At 39.3% G+C, this 20,824-nt stretch overlaps 1 protein-coding gene across 4 annotated transcripts in view; it reads left to right on the top strand.

The window, feature by feature from the left end:
• Positions 1-8,868, top strand: part of LOC149207477 (uncharacterized) — a 44,348-nt gene extending 35,480 nt beyond the window's left edge. The window contains exons 2-3 of one of the 4 annotated variants that reach the window (XR_016252629.1): positions 8,188-8,376; positions 8,648-8,868. Coding sequence is in view for 2 of the 4 variants with exons in the window: in XM_089395731.1 (XP_089251857.1) it covers positions 7,789-7,885 (97 nt within the window). In the remaining 2 variants the exon portion in view is untranslated. Of the gene's footprint in view, positions 1-7,788; positions 7,909-8,187; positions 8,605-8,647 lie in introns of those variants that run through there. The other 3 variants (XR_016252630.1, XM_089395731.1, XM_089395730.1) reach the window with 3 other exon arrangements.
• The last annotated feature ends 11,956 nt before the right edge of the window (positions 8,869-20,824 follow it).

Below are 20,824 nucleotides of genomic sequence, written 5' to 3'. Positions count from 1 at the left end.
AAAAGGAAGGAGTGTTTCACTCGATTGAAGGCATTTTTCATGTCCAACTTAATAATTACACCTCTCTCCCTATTTTTCTTGCTTGAGTGGATGGCCTCCTATACAAGCACAATGGTATCAACAATCTACCTATCCTGCATAAGCACCCCTTGAATTTTAGAAATTAGTTTGGGCATAATCTTCTTCAACTTGGTTGCAATAATCTTAGTCACAATTTTGTATGAAGAATTGCAGAACAATATAGATCAAAAATATTGCAAGGAAAAAGGATTTACTTCCTTTGAGATTAAAGCCAAGAAAGAAGAATTGGTATTATTGTAATAGACCATCCTCTAGGGTAATTTTACCCCAGGATTCTTGCACAAATTAGATTTGATTCACAAATTTTCCTTCCAATTCACAAGTAATGATTATAGCACAAAAATATAGTCAATAATATGCACAACATTATAGTGCAATCAATAAGTGCATTGTTCAACATAATTTGAGTTCATCATGGAAATGTTATCAATGTAAACCACACAACAATAATTTGGCCTAGTTACTACAAAACTTAAATACACTAGCTCTCCTTTAAACCGAAACGCTACTCACGTTTTGTGAAAATTTCACTAGTGAAATCCTATTGCAGCAACTGGAAAATATTTTTCTAATTGTTAATTAATTTAACAATTTATCTGCTACAACAAATATGAAATAATCAACACTGCAACCTTCACAAATAAAACTGCGGAAAAATAATAACGTTGGAAACTGAGAAATATGCTAGCACACATATAAAAAATTAACACAATTATTTTTGGAGAAATTTCCCCGGAAAAAACCAATGCGGGAAAACTGATGCAACAATTGAGGGTTTTTATTATTATGCAATAGTGAGAAAATCTGAGTACAATTTGGATGCTGAAAACTGGAAATCCTACAGAGAAAATACTAGCATAAATATCTAAAGGGAAATTACCCTCGCTCCGAGCAATCCCACACCTGACCATCATTGAAAAACAAGCTGTCCAACTGGGCTTGCATAGGATCTGTGTCAACTTGAAGCTACCTGCCACACGTGTTGCCTGAATCGACTTCTAATCAAGCTATCCTGTCTGCTGCTGATTGGGAAATTGCTTCTCCGACACTTTGGGACTACTTCTCAGCCTTTGGAACTGAAAATGTCTTCCCCTCAGCAAAAATCGAATTGCCCTTTGAGGGTTCGCGCTGCCTCTATGCAACCTCTTGGAGAAACTTCGGCCTTTCTCTGCAATCCACTTCACCAGATCTGGAAAACTTCCTCCGACTCACTGCCTCTGCCCCTCATTGTCTCTGCTTCCTTCTGAAGCTCGAACTTTTCTGACAACTGTTGGTTCTCTAGAAAAATTGAACTCTCTAAGGAAATCGAACCCCACAAGTGTATTCTCCATCTACCCTTCGACTTTTTCTTATAATTTTCTGTTGGACCTCCAACGACCAAGATTAAAAATTAATCAAGGGCCCAGATTAATTCTTTGTCAATCCGTGTGAGTTTCTAAATAATTCACACCTTATCTCAATTAATATTGATTAATTAACTCGTTTTCCTAAGTTTAGACTTAGGAAACATTAAAAAAATAAGTTTGTAAACTTATTGAGACACTTCTAGGTGGAATTTCCAGAAATGACTTATGGGTTATGGAGATCTCATGTGTTTTAGCCTCTCCACAAGGTTTCATGACTAGAACACCTTCGATGCTACAAAAACTAACACTCCCTCCTAGCGAGGAAGGTGTTCTCTCTAGTGCTACACATATTGCCACAACACCCTATTCTGTATCAGTCCTCTGTCACATTGTTGATGTCTGGGCAATGCCCACTAACCACTCTGCAACTCTGATGCTACAATTGTGCTGCTGCTGACACTACCATATTGCTGCCAACTTTGCATCTGCACTACAACTCCCTCTCATCTATTGCTGCTGCAATTGCAACAACTGCAACTGAGAAGCATCCAAAATACTGAATCAACTGTGTTCAATATGATGCATCTGTCTCCCAAGTCCTGATTGCTACTAGCATCTGCACCGTCTATTGAAGAATCTGCGCCGCTGCCAACTCTACACTGAGCCACCCGCTTTGTTGTCAACACTGCGCTGCGCTCCTCAGAATTTGACTACCACTAATCTGCAATTGTCATTAGGAATTTGACTGCATCATTGATACTGATCCATCCTGCTACTAATTACAGTGGGCCCCTGTAGCAAGTTCATGATCCATGAGGAGGACACCTCAATGGACCCTGCCCATGTTTGCACTGCTCTGGGAATACAACTCCATGTTGCCCCACCTCTCTCCTGGAGGTATCGCTGCCATCATAGCGAAGTCTTCCTCCAGCTTGGAGGACAATTTGTGTATCTCGGCTGACGCTGCCACTGCCGCTGCCGCCTGGTCCTGCTTCTCCTTCTTTATGAGAGGACACTGAGTATTGTAGTCATTGAGCTCACCACATTTGAAGCACTTGAACTTTGGCAGGTCCTCCTTTTTCTTCTTTTGCTCCCCCTGTTCTTGACTCGGACCCTTAGATGCGAGGGCCACATTCTCCTCTTCCTTGTCATTCTTCACGACCTTGCTGCTGCTACCGCTGATAGTGCTTTTACTAGAGCTCGCCTCAACTCCTCTTGCTATAGATCGACCGACATCCTGTCCCAACCAGGCAAAGTGTCTCTGCCCAATATGCTTTGGACAAACACTTGCCAGTCCTCGAAGACATTGTTTAGTGCCAATCGTACAAGTTCTGTGGGTTGGGGTGCCTCCCTAACAGCTAGCAATTGATCTCAGACCTCCTGAATTTGAGTGAGGAAGGGATCTAGCCCTCACCCTTTTGCATCCTGATGGTTCTCAGCTTCTCCTAGAGAAACATCTTCCGCTGCTCGAAAGAACTCTGATATAGCGTGGAGAGAGCTACCCACATTTCCTTGGTAGTATTATTGCCATAAATATGCGAGACTATATGATCTTGAACTCCATCCAAAAACATCCAATTCTTCTCTAGTCCCTCTAACTCTTTCTTTCTCAAGTTCATACTCTTCTTTCACAATGCACAAGTGAGTAATAGAGAGGATGAGAGGCACAAATATATAAGAAGAGCAAGGAGGTCGAATTCATGAGGGAGTAACTCCCATGCCTTGAGGAGGAGTTACATATGACAAAATAGGAGTGTAACTTATGCCATAAAGGAGGTATGCATGCCACTCATGCCATCAAGAGGGAGTATGCATGCCTTAGTAATTCAAGCCATTAAGGAGAAGTGTAACATATGCATTAAAGAGGTGTAAGAGGAAATTTTTTATGACGAGTCATTAAAGTGTGTAAGAGAGTAAGAGGTGCGTAAGAGCATTAAAGAGAGAGGAAGAGAGAGTAACATATCATTGAATGAGAGAGAGTTCGATTTGCCATCAAGGAGAGAGAGAGAGATGTGAAGTGGCATGATTGAGTGCCAAGTAGGAGAGGGTGACATGGAATTTCATTTTAATAATAATATTATAGTATCATAAGGATAATAATAATATTAAATATATATATTGATGATTAAATTAAAAATTAAACAATTGGGATTGAGTAAGGATAAGTTAAGTGATTTTCCATCATATATATATGATTACCAATTGAAACAAGGTGACTTACTAACTTTGGAAAGTCATAGTTTTTTTTCTTTGCTAAGACTAACCTATGCACCCACGGGGATTTGAACCAGTGACCTATCGCAAGGAGTGCCTTAACAGCGCACCCATTCACCGTCAATCCAAAGCCCCGTGAGCAACTTTGGAAAGTCATAGTTGCAATGATAGACATGACTTTTTATTTTTAGAAAGTCACTCTAGAATAGTCAGAAATAAAATGTTATTCAAGGAAATTCATCCCCTAGCTGCCAATTTTCAACAGATGTTGAGGGCCCTTTTTTTCCTTATCTTTTGGGGGAATGAAAGGTTTGGGATTTGACCACTGCATTCCCCAAATCACGAATCTTCTTCATAGCTTCTTGAAGGGTGGCGTGGTTGAATGCCTTGACCCAACCTTGTAGGGGTTCAGAGAATGCTTCAGTGAAAAGCATGACTAATCGCTCTTCAGATATATCTGTCACCATCACTGCGATTCGTTCAAATTTTGCAATAAACTCTTCATGTGATCCCATTCGTTTGAGTAGTGCCAATTCTGTAAAGTGGATGTCTGGGTTCTTCTGATCAAATCTTTCTATCAGCCTTTGCGTAAAATCTTCATAAGAAGTGAGGTTGGCACGTCCCATTGTTACTAGACCATGATACCACCATTTATGCGCTCCCCCTTCTAGATGTAATGTGGCAAATTGGATTGCTTCTGCTTCCAACATCGAATTGAGCCAGAAATAGGTGTCCAACTTTTGCACCCAAGCCCTCGCTGTACATTTAGATGCTCCATCAAATGAGGTAGAGGAAATTTACTCACCTTGCATGACGGTTCAGCGTTTGGTTGTCCCCTGGGTCTATTTCTGTATCTGAAATTTCTGTATTCATTGAAGGACATGGCTGCTCGAGTGTTCTCCTCCAGTGTAGCTAAATCCCGAACTTATTCATTAAGAAGTTGATTCAGCTCAACTGCTTCTTGGCCTGTTGGTACTTGATTATTTGTGAATTGTGGGAGTATTGGCTGGCTGCTTCTTCTGCTGTTTGCTCGGTACTTGATTATTTATGATTGTGCGAGTATCGGCTGGCTGTTTCTTCTGCTGTTTGCTGGGAAATTTGTGCTATTTCCCGCTGACCCTGAATCATTTGTTGCCATTGCTGTTGCAACTGCTGCTGCCCCTGGATTAATTCATGTAACAGAATGCAAGGGTCATATTCTCCTTCTCCTGCTCTATTTCCCATGGTTGAACAATGGGTATTCCTCCTTCGTCTCAATGTGACGCTGCTTGTATCTGCAGGAAGCATACAAGGCTCATATACTCACAGCTTGCAGGATGCTTTGCGCTCTGATACCACTCTAATAGACCAGGGTAATTTTTCTGTAGGATTCTTGCACAACTTGATTTTATTCACAATTTTTCCTTCCAATTCACAAGTAATGATTCTTTTATGGCACAGTATTATAGTGCAATCGATAAGTGCATTGTTCAACATAATTCGAGCTCAGCATGGAAATGTCATCAATGTAAACCACACAACAATAATTCGGCCTAGTTACTACAGAATTTAAATACCCTAGCTTCTCCTTTAAACCAAAACCCTACTCATGGTTCAATATACCCGCCTATAACAGAAGTTCACAATTCCTGTACAAGGTCTGCATTCAATTTCCAGCTGGTTAGCTTCTTGCACAGATTCTGAACAAGCTCAGATCCTGCCTCAGTTGTAGACTTCGGTGCCTCAGTTTAGTTGGCCATGACTCCTGTAAAAGAACATGTCTGTGGAACGACCTGTAGACACGACTATGATCTTCAGGAGGACTCGTAGCTGCTTGTGGGAAAATCTACAAAAGACTTCACTGAGCCTTCAGAATTCCAAATTCTGTTCACAGAGGCCTTTAATGATCTTTGATCTGCCTCAGGAGCACCCTTCATGTTGACTTGTTACAGAAGAGTCTCAAGGCTGTGGCCTAATCCAAGGAGGTTCCAACTCGATGCCAGGACTCGTCCCAGCTGTTAGAGAATGTGGATTATCAACAGGGGGCTGTTCTACTCAGAACCTGATCTACTCACTTCAGAAGCCACAAAAAGATTACAGAATGCCCGACTTCAGTCCTTTGCTGCCCTCAGGGTATGGCATCTACATAAAAATGGGTCCAGAAGAATGCGTATTATTCTGTCCAGGATTATACACAGAAGATTGCTTCAATCTGCTTCTCAATTACTTTGCTGGCCTCAGAAATGAGCGCAGACTGCTAGCAACGGATCCCAGCAACAGAACAAGTCACAGAAACTCAATTCCAGAATTCGATCTGCTAAAAAATAGTTGACTCTGGAATTGCTCTGGCTACCTAATCCTTTGCAATTCCAGGAAATGAGAATTCATTATTTGGATGAATTTTTGTTACCATTGCCTCTCTAAGGTGTGCTGCTGTCTCTCTAATTATCTATTGTTGTTTGGGACCTCATCATTATATCCCTGTTTTCTGCTTCCTCTCTTTTGACCTTGGCTAGCTGCCTTCCCACGTTTTTGGGGATATTTCCTTCAAACTCCCCTTCTCCTTATTCATCTTCCTTGGTTTCTATCTGGTCTTTGCCTTTGGGTTTGGGATTAGAGAAAGCATCTCCACATCTGAGAAGTTGTCGATCTCCTCCAGTCTTCTTGAGACTAGAGACAACTCCTTATGTGTTGAGACAACTCCCACTAGTTGTGAAGGATTTGCTAGTGTTTCTACTTGTGGTGGTTGCTTATCCTGGTATAGGACTTCGAATCTAATGTTAATCATCAGCTGGTTGTCTCCTCTTTTGTTGGTCTGCTTCCAGATTTGCTTAGAGCGATTCTTGGAGGAGGAATTTTTAATGGAGTTCTGCGCCTAGGGGTTTTTAGCTCTAAATCTTGCTTTCATCCTTGACATTGATGCTTGATATCTTGCTTGAAGATTTATGTGCAGACCCAATTTTTGTTTCATTGTCTGCAATTTTTCCTCTCTTTCTGGTGCCTGCTGAGGGGTTCCCTCCTTGCTGTCTTTGGCAAAGTTCTTGTAATTATGACGTGATTTGCACTTAAAAGGAAGTTGTTTATAGTCTAACTATCACACATGCTGCCAATTGTCAAGAGAAACAAGGATATGCTTCGGTAAGCCTTTTCCCAAGTCCACCTCAAAGCAAATTTGAGAACAAGCATACATATTCTCCTTGGGTTTACCTTATCGATATAACACCCCAAGGAGTTCCCAATGTTGTGGAGGGAACCAATATTCCAACAGTGAAGCAAGAAATGGGAGAGCTACACCCAAACCGGGATGGCTGAGGGGACATCATGCTCCAGATTGAAGGCTGGAGTCTATCTATTTAGGTACATGCCTCGGGAATGAAAGAAATGAGGCCCATTTTGGAAGATTAGATCCCTATCTTCCCTGGTCTCAAATGAGAGAGCATAAAATCCTGTCACAGAAGGACTGATGCAGTTTCCTTTTGATTAACACTTTCGAACTCTTTTGTAACCAAATGGCCATTGCCCAAGGAGAGGTCCAGATACTAGTGAATTGGCCAATAAGTCCTTTATTAGGCAAGGGCCTTATGTATTGTTGTAGTGGGTGGAAGCTTCACTTCTGGGATCCTTTCGGTTTACTTGATATATCTAGTTGGCTGAGCTCTTGAAGTCTTCCAGTATGTTGAGACTTGAAACCATACCTTGGAATGCCAAAGGCTTCTGTGTTTGGAGGGGGTTGGGATCCCCCTCCAGAGACTCTGTTCATTATTTGCTCAAAGAAGACAATTTGCATCAGACCAGGTTTTTGTTAGGGTGCTTGTGTCAATAGCCCCAAATCCCTGTACTCACCCATTTCAGTCGGGTTTGAAGTTCTGATTTCTTCCACAATCTCATAGATGCAAAGTTGAAATGGATCTATGTTAATATATAACCAAACCAATTATTATTGTTCAAATGATTTTCCTATTCCAAATTAGTAAATGATGGAATCTGATGTATTGAATGGTGAACCCTTAAATAATTTGTGTAACCATACCAATTATTGTTGCTCAAGTGATTTTCCTAATTCTAAATTGGTGAATGGAGTCCAATGTATTGAATTCTTAGGTAGTTATCTTATTTCATAATATATTGCAGTTGAACTTGAACTGATATGCATGTGTATATGAAGCAGGTGGGTGTGCAATTACATTTTTTTCAAGCACCAGGCATATGCTCTTGGAAAAACAGTATATAATAAAACTCTTGTGCATTGGAAATATATTATATAATATAACTCTTGTGCATGAAGCAGGTGGGTGCACAAATACATTATTTTCAAGTACATAGTATATGCGCTTGTAAAATAGTATATATCATCACTGTGGTGTATTAGAGGGTTTGCTTCCATTTTTTTCACCTTTCCATATTCTGTTGGTGGTTTGAGAAAGAAAAACAACTTAACACAGGATCTTGATTTTCTCCCACAGTTTGGCTGTTAAAGCTTTATTATAACTGGAAGAAATGCCCATATATGATGCTGCCAATGATTAAGTTTAACTGACTGCAGTAATCTCTTGTATGGTCTTTTCAGACGCCCACCACAGAAACCAATAAAAATAACCGAGGCAGAGGATGATGAAGAAGAGGAGGACAACTGGGACTTCCCAGATAGAGACGTTGGCTTTTGAAGCAGCTTCCATTCCCATGTCTTCACTTGGACAAATGCTCTGTGGTTTTGAATATAAATGAATAATTTTGTACAACCAGTTCGTGCTTTCAGGTACATGCAAAGGACCATATTAATAGAGTTGTTTGAAGTGAGATCTGTTATTTGAATTTTCTAACACGTGCTAGTTGTAACACACTTTCAGCACCGGGTATAAATCCAATAGCAAAGCAAAACTGCATGGAATTGGCTTGGCATAATAGACTAATTTTCTGATGATTCAATTAAATTCTCATGTAACTTAGGAATCTTAATGTATTTGTTCAGATATTTTCTGGGTCCCTTATTTCTTCAATTGTCTATTTCATGATAATGTTTCTGGCAGGCTTCCTGTTTAGTGGCCAAGCAAATATCAGAGGCCCAGGATGTGACACCTGTATTCATTGAAGTGCAAACTGATGCATTTTTTTTGTAAACTTTGAGTTGTCTCTAATATCAACCATATAACCCCCATTTCTTGCGATCTGCAAGAAATATATTGGCGCACACATGTGGTCAAATGAATAATATTTTGATATCAAATAAGAGTTATTTTTTCACGCTTCATATTATGAAATTTGGCCTGTTGGTATTCCTTGGTATGAGTTCTTGTGCTCTTTGCAGTAAGACAATAAAGATTGCTAGGTTTTCATTAAGAATGGAAAAATAGTAGGCATGCAGAGCTGAGCTTCACAAGGATGATGGCCATCTATTGAAATGAGACATAAAATGTGGCTATTCACAATTTAATAAAACTGATTAAGTCCTGATTGTATTTATTTTGTGGTAAATTCATCTAAATATGTGTGGTATATTAGATGATCTTTATAAGCGGTTTGGAGCAAGGAGGGTGCAGGTAGGGATCCATTTGAGCTATATGCATAAGGTCAAATTCCAGTTCCTTTAGTTGCAAAAAGATATGGATCACCCCAATGTACAGAATCAAGATGAAGTCACATTCTTTAGGCTTCTTTTAAGATTTGTTTTTTTTCGCAGAACATGGAAAACTTCCTTATCTTTAACTTTATCAGTCAATGAAACCTGCTCTTATTTGCTTTTTCCTATAGTCAAGTAAGGTAGTGCAAGCTGCCTGATGGACATTGCAATGAAAATACAGTTTCACTGAATTTTTCTGTTGCATGTTTGACTTCCTTGTACATGCCTTAAAAATACAAATTTGAGGAGATGCTAAAAATTAAAAAAAATACCACAGAAGAAACAAAAACCGCATGGAAGATGAGAAAAATGTTCTTGATACTGTAAATTGCAATCCAGCCAGAAGCACATCCCAAAGGTTTCAAGACACATTCATGCACCTGTAACTGTACAGTATGGGCATGCTTGAAACATTGTGGTTTGGTGGGAAATGCATGCTGGAGGGTCCAAAATATATTTTCCTGTGAGAAACCGCTGGAAAACTTTCCATATCGTCACATTTTGGGCCTCTATTATGTAGGGTAGAAATAATGATGCCGCAAAATACAATCCAGCTGGGAGCACGTCCCAAGGGGTTCAAAACACATACATGCATATTTGCATGAACCTTTAACTCTATATGTATGGGCAATACATCCTTTGAAAAATATTGTGATTACGTGGGAATGCACCCTGGAGTGTCCAAAATACTTTTGCACAGGAATCCTCTGGAAAAGGCCAGGTTCATGCCAATTGCTTTTTCATGTTTTGGGTCTCTATTATGCAGGTACAAATACTGGTACGACAAAATTCAAATTACCATCCAGCCAGAAGCACATTACAAGGGGTTCAGAATACATACATTTATATTTGCATCCCCCTGTAACTGTACATCCTTTGAAAATATTGTGATCCAGTGGATAATGCAGCCTAAAGGGTTCAAAATACTTTTTTCCCCTCTAGGAATCTTCTGGAAAAGGTCAGAAGCCCTGCCAGATCACGTTTTGGGCCTCTATTGTGTTGGTATAAATAGTGATTTTCTATTTCGAAGTCTCACATAAAGTCCTTTATTAGTTAGTGGTGGCGGTACGTGTTTCTATTTGTTTATTTCTTTTAAAGGTGGAACCCCGCATGTGTATGCCACAAATTTGCACCCTTATTCTAATCAATATCTCTTATTTCTGTTTTTCCATTATTTGTGTGCTTAGTTGTCATGCTGTCAGAATGCCGTTTGACCATCCATATAGCATCACAACATGACCATTCATATAGAATCACAACTCTATGATAATAAAATGAGAAACTAGCTATAATTTGGCAAGTAATTGTGTAAGTGCATTGAGAAATTGGATAAGAATACATTATGGGTAATTGTGTAAGTGCATTGAGAAATTGGATAAGAATACATCATGCAAGTGTTGGCCAACTTGTGTTATTTATGTATTACTATGCATTTATATTCTTGGACTGTAGCATAGAAACAGTATGACCATTTACGTTTGTTTTTAGTTCTTATGAGTGTGTTGCTTCAGGAAATGTTTTCTTTTTCATTCCACTTGAGAATGAATAAATGAATGAAATTTTAACTTCCACGAGACTAGATATAGCTTCCCTCTTTTTTGCCTTTTGCAATTCAATCCTCTTATTATTCAAATTAATGATGAGCTGACCCAACCTTCTAACAGTCCCCTTACTGAAAAGACAATGCCAAGGAACCGATATTAACATACTGCTGTAACTGTTTCTGATGTCTCTGAAAGCATCACATTCCAAAATGAAATGTTTTTCCGCTTCCATTGCCCCAAAAGTGCAAAAATTACACAACCGCTCTTCCCAAGCTTCTTTGGGTCTTTTCCACCGACCTATTTTGCACTGTAATTGATGTGAGTTACTTCTTAATTGAGCAATAAGAATCTTTGCTGTCCATGGAATGCTAGCTCTGATGTACTTTTTTTGTTAGAGATCACACGTGTGGTTGAATTCTTGAACATAGTACTTCTTCTTTCTACCCAACTCTATGTGAGTTAGTTCTTAATTGAGCAATAAGAATCTTTGCTCTCCATGGAATGCTAGCTCCGATGTACTCTTTTTGTTGGAGATCACGTGTGGTTGAATTCTTGAACATAGTGCTTCTTCTTTCTACCCAACTCTTTCCCCATATATGCTTACGAAACTTCTCCATAACATAACTCTTTAAATTCTTTCTATTTGTGGGACATGCATTGAGGTAACTATTCCATTTTTGCATCCATTTGTTGTTTTGTCTCATCCGTGATTTATTTCTTTCACTCATTCCTTCATTGAAGATAACTTTAGGCAATCTACCTTCTCCTATTTTCTCAATTCTCTGAAGATGCCTTATGAGACGCACCATAACAATTGTTTCGATGGAAGTTGCTCTTGTTTCACTCAGCATTATCTCATAAGAAACCTATTTTTTAATTTTATTTTAAACTTGCTAATGATCAAGCATTTTTGGATTTTCTCAATTTGTTCCCATTTTGAAACAGGGATGTTGCTAGCCCACAATTCACACCCATATAATATCACTAGACAAACTAGGAGCCCAAAAAACACTTTAATTGTTTTCCAATCCCATAACTCTCTCTACATCTGTTTTTGAAGAGCACATAATGCTTTCCACCCTCCTAAATTTCGAGAGTTCCTAATTTATGATGTTGAATCTTATTTTGGAATATCGTCTTTAAAAAGTGTGCTTTTAAATTTTGGAGTTTTTTGAGATCAATGTTCAAGATGCCAAGTTCTTTCCCATTTTATACTTAATTTGTTATGCTCAATCATATTTGGAAGTTTGTCCTTGTGGACATTGCATGCTTTTATTTCCTTATTTCAGTTTTGGAGGTGCTTCTTTCGGTAAAGCAATCCTATGAGGTTTTTTCCCTATTGATGTTTTATTTTCTTTATAAAAGCCAGATCCATAGTTTCGGTAAGATTTTTTTCCTAGCTATTCCATGAAGTTTTACATAGTGTTGAAAACATCGACATCGACAAAATATCAACGAGAGTCCTGAAAACATATTTTCGGAAACATTGGCCAAAAAAATCGGCAATCATCGGCAAACATTAAAAAATTTAGAATATATATATATATATATATATATATAAACATATAAAGCAACAACAACATGAAATAAACACATTGACACATAAATATGAAGAAAACATTGATATATATGATGTAGTGGATAATAAAAATGATACATCAAAGATGATACCAAATCTTGTTGATCCTTGATAATTGTCCAATCAAGAACTCAAATGTGGAGAACCGACAAAATAACATCACATATATAAAATGTATATCATTATGAATTATATGGAGCAAAACAAAAAAAACTCGTAGCTAGTTATCGGTGATCAGTGCCCTCTCTCCCTTTTATGAGAAAAGATGATGGGTTGTTTGCTAGGCGTATCCCTAGCAGTAGAAGGCCTTGGCCCTGCACTTAATGTCAAATGATGATTGTTGGGTATGGCACTGTGCTCTCCTATATCTGTAGTAGATGGTGCTGATGCTCCCTTCTCCTACTCATCTCACTCCTCCCCCGAGTCCTCCTCTTGTTGCCCCTGTACTAATGGTCCCTCCTCTAATTGATGAAAATAATACCAAGGAGAGGTGTTGCTAGGCATTTATCCCTTTTAGCTAGTAGAGACATTAATGAATTTTGACTTGGTGACATTTATGAGTTATATTAATGTCATGGGGTGAAGAGATACTTAAAAGTGGTGTACCATGTACTTTATAAAGTGACTTTATGTGTAAAGTACATAGTTCATTTTTTTAATATTAAAGTGAGTTGAGAAAGTCACTTTATGAGAAAATTAGAAAAATGTATACAACTTGAAAAAGGTACTATGAAGCTTTTAAGTAATGGGACAAATGTATGAGAGGGGTCATTTGGGAAAAGTGATCTCAACCACACATCTTGAAATTTTAAGATTAAATCTCAACCATTGAATCCTAGGGTTAGGGATTCAATTTTTTCCAAAAGACAAAAGGAGAAAAGGGGGGGTCCATTCCTCACTTCACACTTGAGAGAGAGAAGAGAAGGGGAGAGGATAAATTCAAGGAGAGTTTGCGGCTTGAGGAGAGCTCGAATCCCTAGGCAAAGGAGGTAGCGACACCAGTGCAGAAATCGAGGAGCAAGGCAACCATATACCAACATGAAATTTGAGGCAGATCGAGGCACGTGTTTCAAGGCAAAGAGTTGCATAATTTTTGAGGAAAACAACACAAATTCCGAGATTTTTGGGCAAGAAATTTGAGGTATTCAATTGTTGTTTGGCTTGAAATTCCAGACATGATTTTCGAGGTCGCTGATAAGTGGCAACGCATAAATCGAGGCTCAAACCCAATGCATAGTTCGAGGCACTGTAGGCTATTTCAGGCACAAAATTCGAGGCATCTACAACACAAAATTTGAGACTGACTTGGCACATAATTCAAGGCCGATTTGGCACAAATTTTGAGGCTGATTTCTAAGCACAAAAATCAAGGAGTTGAGCTGTGTAAAAGTGCAGAAATTTCAGGTTATTTGAAATTGGGAAAATTTGAAAAATATCAGTAGGCATAATTTTGTCAGATTTGCATTTAAAGCTTCAGCAAAAGGGAAATAAGTATTGTGATTAATTTTTATGTAGTTAGATTAATTTCTTAAGCAATAAAATCCTCATTTGAAGATCGATTTTCCCCAAAACGCCGTGGGGATTTTCCGGGGTCAACTCGACCAAATATAAGTGTCTCTCATGCTTGAAATGCTTGCATACATTTTGATTTAATTACAACTGATAGGAAATGTGAAAAATAGTAGAAGCACTCATTAAATGTTTACAATGAATGCACACTGAAAATTATATCAGCATGACAAAACATGTGGGTTGGGTCAAATAAACACTTGCAAAATTGTAAATTGGGGTTGGGGTGTAGATCATTAATTTTCTACAAGGTATCAAAGCTTAGTTGAGCCAAGTTGAGGCTCATATCTACATTTTCAGTCAGCCGATAAAGAAGGCATCAAGCTACCAAAGTATTCAAACAATGAACCATACCTTTGAAACTATCCCAGAAACCCAAAGATTTCAGCAGTTTAGAGGGAGAGTGGTTCTAGCTTCTAGTTTTGCTTCATTTGGTTGATTGTGGGGTCATGGCTACTGGGTTGAGAGTAGAGGACAGATTGGTGGGGGTTGAAAATTTTGGCCCATGAAAGGAGAGAATCATACTTTTATTGGAGGAGGTGGAAGTGTGGGATATTGTATAAGCAGTCGTACAACCGCCCACTGATCCAACTCTATTGGTAGAGTTTACTAAGAAAAATGTGAAGGCAAAGATGATCCTTCTAGATGCCATCGAGGATCATACGTTCCTTCATGTTTTAGGAATGACATATGCATATTAGATGTAGGATTGCTTGGTCTCTTTGTACTAGAGTTCTAATGAGAACATGGAGATGGTGTTGAGACAAAAATTATGCAACACCAAGATGACTAAGACCGACAATGTTACATATTTCCTCACCAGAGTCTGAGAGGTGAAAGATGAGTTAGCTGCTATTGGAGAGATTATTCTAGAGGAGCAATTGGTTCACATTGCTTTAGAGGGTTCACCAAGAAGTGGGATAGTTTTTTCCACAACTTGGTGGCTAGAGAGCATTTTCCTTGATGGAGGAGGATGTGGGATGATTTCCTTCAGAGGGAGATCAGGAGAAGCATGCGCAATGGTAGCAAGAGTGGTGGGGGAGGTGAAGAGGAGAATGTTGCTCTTGCGGAAAACGACAAGAGGACAAAGAAGATAAGAAGGGGTCTCCTAGTGGAGCAAAGTAGGATAAGGGGAAGCAGAAGGTTAAGGAGAAGGACATGAGCAAAGTGAAATGCTTTGCTTGTGGGAAGATGGGTCAATATGCCGTACAGTATCCTAACAATGAGTTGCAGCTTCAATAGATGTGGATGAGTTTGCAAATATGTTTGACTCAGAGTGTGCTTTGGTGTTGAGTTTAGCCACTCATGTCACATCTTCACGTTCATGGTTCATAGACAGTGGAGCATGCTACCATATGATTAGAGTTAGAGAGCACTTCACGAGCCTTTTGGAGGATGGCATTGACTGGAGGTTGTACTTGGCGACAACTCCAATCCAAGGTGATGTGTATGGGGACAATGTCATTTTAGAGGGAGTCATTACCTCTTGAAGGTGACAAATGTTCTTTATGTTCCAGGGTTGAAGAAGAGTTTGATATTAGTTTCCAGCTTGGAGGATAGGGGCTATGAGGTACTGTTCCGGAAGGGACAAGTACTGTTGTATCCTAGAGGATCCAGTATTGAGTCTGCTCATGTGATTAGAGCTCGCAACGGGAGACTATATAGACTCATGTTTCAGCCTCTTCGAGCTATGGTGGCTCAAACTAGTAGTATTGGTTTATGTGAGTTGTGGCACAGGGGGATGGCCCACTTGCACTGTGGAGCTTTTAGGATGTTGAGGGAGATGGTTACCGGGTTTCCATACTTCAACACTGATCATCATGATGTGTGCAGAGGGTGTGCTTTGGGAAAGTACACCAAAACATATTTCTAGAGCAGTAATAACAGAGTTGCATGTGTCCTTGATTTGATTCATTCTGATGTATGTGGTTCCATGTCCCATGTCTCATTGCGCTTATATGAGTACCATGTGACATTCATTGATGACCAGTCTAGGAGGACCTAGATTTACTTTCTGAAGACCAAGGATGAGGTCTTCCGACGATTCCAAGAGTTTAAGGCTCTTGTGGAGAACTAGACAGGAAGGAAGATTAGGGTGTTGAGATCAGACAATGGGGGTGAGTACACTTCAGCAGAGATGAGATACTTTTGTGGGAATGTCGGCATAAAGAGAGATCTCATTGTGCCTTATAACCCTTAGCAGAATGGGGTGGAAGAGGGGAAGAACAAGACCATTGTGGGTGTAGCTAGAGTGATGCTACATGATCAAAGTTTACCTTTCTTCTTGTGGGCCGAGGCGGTTAACACTGCTGTTTATTTGCAGAACCAGAGCCCACATAGAGTCTTGGGGAGCAAGACTCTTGAGGAGATATACACTGGCAAGAAGCCAGAGGTTGGGCACATCAAGATTTTTGGGTGCCTTACATACTCACATGTCCTTGAGGGGAAGAGGACGAAGCTGGAACCCACAACAGAGAGAGGTATTATGATGGGTTACAATGAGACCAACAGAGCCTACCGCATATACCTTCTTGCACAAAGGAAGATTGTCTTGAGGCGGGATGTGAGATTTGAAGAGGTCTCGGGAGATTAATCAGGTAGAGCAACGAGCTCCTTAGAAGGGGGCCACAACACATGTTTTAGGAGCATCAGGTGGTACACCAAGATCAAGAGGTTCACCTTCTTCAGGGGTGATAGGTTCACAGAGCATGGCTTTGCCTTGTATCAGATCACCTGGTGCAGATTCATCGAGCACGATATTCAGAGCTCAAGATCTCCTTTGGTTAGTTTAGAGCCTTCCTCACCAAGAGGAGAGGCACCAGATAAGGATTTTCCCATACTTCCACAGGAGACTACTGCAAGGAAGAGAAAGGCAAGATGGCTTCAGGAGACCATGAAGGAGGTAGTGGGGAGACCCAAGTGGTCAGTGAGGGAGAGCATACCACTAGAGAGGTTGGGTGACTTCGTGGCAAATGTTGTAGAGACAAAGCCAACTTGTTTTGAGGAGGCTACTAGACAACAGATCTGGAGGGATGCCATGATGGAGGAATATTCTTCTATCATGATGAATGATGTATGGGAGGTAGTTCCATGTCTTGATGGGAAGTCAGTTGTGACTTCCAGGTAACTCTACAAGATCAAGCATGCCACAGATGGCAGCATTGAGAAGTTCAAAGTTTGGTTTGTGGCACGAGGGTTCTCACAGGTAGAGGGAGTTGACTATGAGGAGACCTTTGCACTGGTTGCTCGTTATAATTCCATTAGAGCAGTTATATCTATAACAGGTGAGATGGGATGGCGGATTCACCAAATGGCTGTGAAGACCGCCTTTCTCAGTGGTGTTATACAAGAGGAGGTGTACATTGAGCAACCTGAGGGCTTTGAGTTGCATGGGAGTGATTCTCATGTATATACGTTGAAGAAAGCCTTATATGGACTGAAGCAGGCACCAGGGGCATGGTAAGAGAGGATAGATGCCTACTTACAACAACTGTGTTTCCAAGAGTGATGTAGATCTGAACCTATACTTTATTTTGGTAGGTGATGATCCACTCATTCTGGTACTACATGTGGTGTTATACAAGAGGAGGTGTACATTGAGCAACCTGAGGGCTTTGAGTTGCATGGGAGTGATTCTCATGTATATACGTTGAAGAAAGCCTTATATGGACTGAAGCAGGCACCAGGGGCATGGTAAGAGAGGATAGATGCCTACTTGCAACAGCTGGGTTTCCAAGAGTGATGTAGATCTGAACCTATACTTTATTTTGGTAGGTGATGATCCACTCATTCTGGTACTACATGTGGATGACTTGTTTATTACAGGGGAGGACAATCTCATCCAACGTTGCAAGAGAGATCTTGCTTCAAAGTTTGATATCACTGATATAGGGTGGATGCATTACTACATAGGGATGGAGGTTTTGCAGGAGAATGGACACATCTTTGTGGGCCAGGATAGGTATGCAGGAGATATCTTGAGGAGATTTCATATGGATGGTTGTAGGCCTATGGCTACTCCTATGATCACCAATTGGAAGAAGTTGCATGATGTTGATTCCAAGTTGGTGGATCCCACCTTGTATCGTCCGCTGATCGTTTCATTGATGTATCTGGTCAACACTAGACCAAATATTTGTTTTGCAGTCAATACATTGAGTCAGTATATGGAGCCTAGGAAAGTACATTGGGTGGCTGCAAAACATGTGTTGAGATACTTGCAGGGTACAATGGATTATGGGTTGGACTATGTTAGATGTGATGGGGTCAGATTGATTGGTTGCATAGACTCAGATTGGGCTGGTAGTTTTAGTGACCGGAAGAGCACTTCCAGATGTTGTTTTTGATTGGGCTCGACAATTGTGTCATGGGTCAGTAGGAAACAAAAGTCAGCGGCGTTGAGTAACACAAAGACAGAGTACATGGAAACTAGTCAGGGATGATGCGAGGCATTGTGGCTTCACAAGATGCTTCATGAACTATCTGAGACCAACTATGATTTATTGTGACAATCAGAGTTGTATTAAACTCTCTGAGAATCCAGTATTTCACGATCGATCAAAGAATATAGAGATCATATACAACTTCATCAGAGACTGGTTTTAGCGAGGGGTTGTGAAACTTGAGTATATATCTATTGATGAGCAGGTAGTAGACATTCTCACCAAGTCTTTGACAAAATGTAAGCATGTTTTTTCAGAGAAAAGATGGGAGTGGTGAGCAACACCTTTCTCGGTAAGAGAGAGTGTTGAAAATATTACCAAGGAGAGGTGTTACTAGGCATTTATCCCTTTTAGTCTAGTAGACATATTAATGACTTTTGACTTGGTGACATTTATGAGTTATATTAATGTCATGGGTAGAAGAGATACTTAAAAGTGGTGTACCATGTACTTTTTCTATTATTAAAGTCACTTGTACTTTATAAAATGATTTTATGTGTAAAGTACATAGTTCACTTTTCTAATATTAAAGTGAGTTGAGAAAATCATTTTATGAAAAAAATAGAAAAATGTATACAACTTGAAAAAGGTATTAGGAGGCTTTTAAGTAATGGGGCTAGTGTATGAGGGGGGTCGTTTGGGAAAAATGATCTCAACCACACATCTTGAGATTTAGAGATTAATCTCAACCATTGAATCATAGGGTTATGGATTCAATCTTCTCCAAAAGACAAAAGGAGAAAATGGAGGTTCATTCCTCACTTCACACTTGAGAGAAGGAGAAGAGAAGAGGAGAGGAGAAATTCAAGGAGAGTTTGCGGCTTGAGGAGGAGAGCTCGAATCCCTAGACAAAGGAGGCAACTACACCAATGCAAAAATTGAGGAGCAAGACAGAGATATAACAACACGAAATTCGAGGTAGAGAGGTACGAGTTTTGAGGTAAAACAACACGAATTCCAATATTTTGGGCACAAAATCCGAGGGCATTCAATTGCTATTTGGCTTGAAATTCCAGGAACGAGTTTCGAGGCAATTGATTAGTGGTAGCGCAAAAATCGAGGCTTAGACCAATGTAGATTTCGAGGCACTGTAGGCTGTTTTAGGCACATAATTCGAGGCATCTACAACACAATTCAAGGTTGACTTGGCACATAATTCAAGGCTGATTTGGCACAGATTTCAACGTTGATTTATGAGCACATAAATCAAGGGGCTGCGCTATGTAAAAGTGCAAAAAATTTTGGGCACTTGAAATTTTGAAAAATATCAGTGGGCACAATTTTTCCAGATTTGCATTTAAAGCTTTAGCAGAAGGGAGATAAGTATTGTGTTTAATTTTTATGTACTTAGACTAATTTCTCAAGCAATAAAATCCTCCTTTGAAGATTGATTTTCCCCAAAAGGTTGTGGGGGTTTTTCGGGGTCACCTTGATAAAAAATAAGTGTCTCTCATGCGTGAAATGCTTGCATAAATTTTGATTTAATTACGGCTGCTAAGAAATGTGAAAAATAGTAGAAACACACATTAAATGTTTACAATGAATACATACTGAAAATTATATTAGCATGACAAAACAAGTGGGTTGGGTCAAATAAACACTTGCAAAATTGTAAATTGGGGTTGAGGTGCAAATCATTAATTTTCTACACTAATCATGTAGGTGACTCCTCCATGATGGGAACCTTAGACTCCACCGTCCACTTAGACAATATACCAATATTGTTTAAGGAAATGACATTCACATCCAATAGTTTCTCTATTGTTTCACCCGTAGTTGGATATTGTAATGGACATACACCAAGGCATTAAGGTATGAGAACTCCAACCCATAAGATTATCATAAAAAAGTTAACGAGTCTTGACACTTGAGGGTCATAAATTACATTAAAGGTAATTGCTCAGTTGAACGTCGAAGTCTAAGTTATAACTTGTTTCGCTTCTTTGAGTGTATTTTCTCAATTACACTCCAATTGCACTCACACTTTGAAGCGCGACATGTCTCGCTAAGGATTATGATGGCCAATTTCTGCAAATTTGGCGCCCTTGCACCATAACTTCGACACCAAATTACAACAAATTAAAGAAAACATAAAAACTTAAAACATAACTAAACTTTCAAATAAAAACAAAGTTACCGATCAAACGAGAATTATTTCTTCAAAATGAGAACTTTAGCCCAAAAAACCCCCCCAAAAAATGAAAAAAACGAGCTGAAAACGAAAAATGTTGATGTTGGAATAACTTTTTTTTTTCAAGTAAATTTTCAACGTTTTTTAAAAATGGAAGTAAAAATCAATTTTTTGTCTGCAAAGACACTCTGAAAACAAAAAGTGTTGATGCTGGAATAACATCCTTTTTTTTGTTTTTTTTTTTGTTTTCCCATGGTAAAATTTCAACATTTTTTAATAATGATGTTAAAGATAAAATATCATGACTCTAGAAAACTTTAAA

Source organism: Pinus tabuliformis, chromosome 1_2 (assembly GCF_031772625.1).
Source record: "Pinus tabuliformis cultivar Carrire ecotype Pingquan chromosome 1_2, CPIR1, whole genome shotgun sequence".
Taxonomy (NCBI): domain Eukaryota; kingdom Viridiplantae; phylum Streptophyta; class Pinopsida; order Pinales; family Pinaceae; genus Pinus; species Pinus tabuliformis.
Note: the sequence above shows the minus strand (reverse complement) of the source record. Positions and strands in the feature narration are given on the sequence as shown.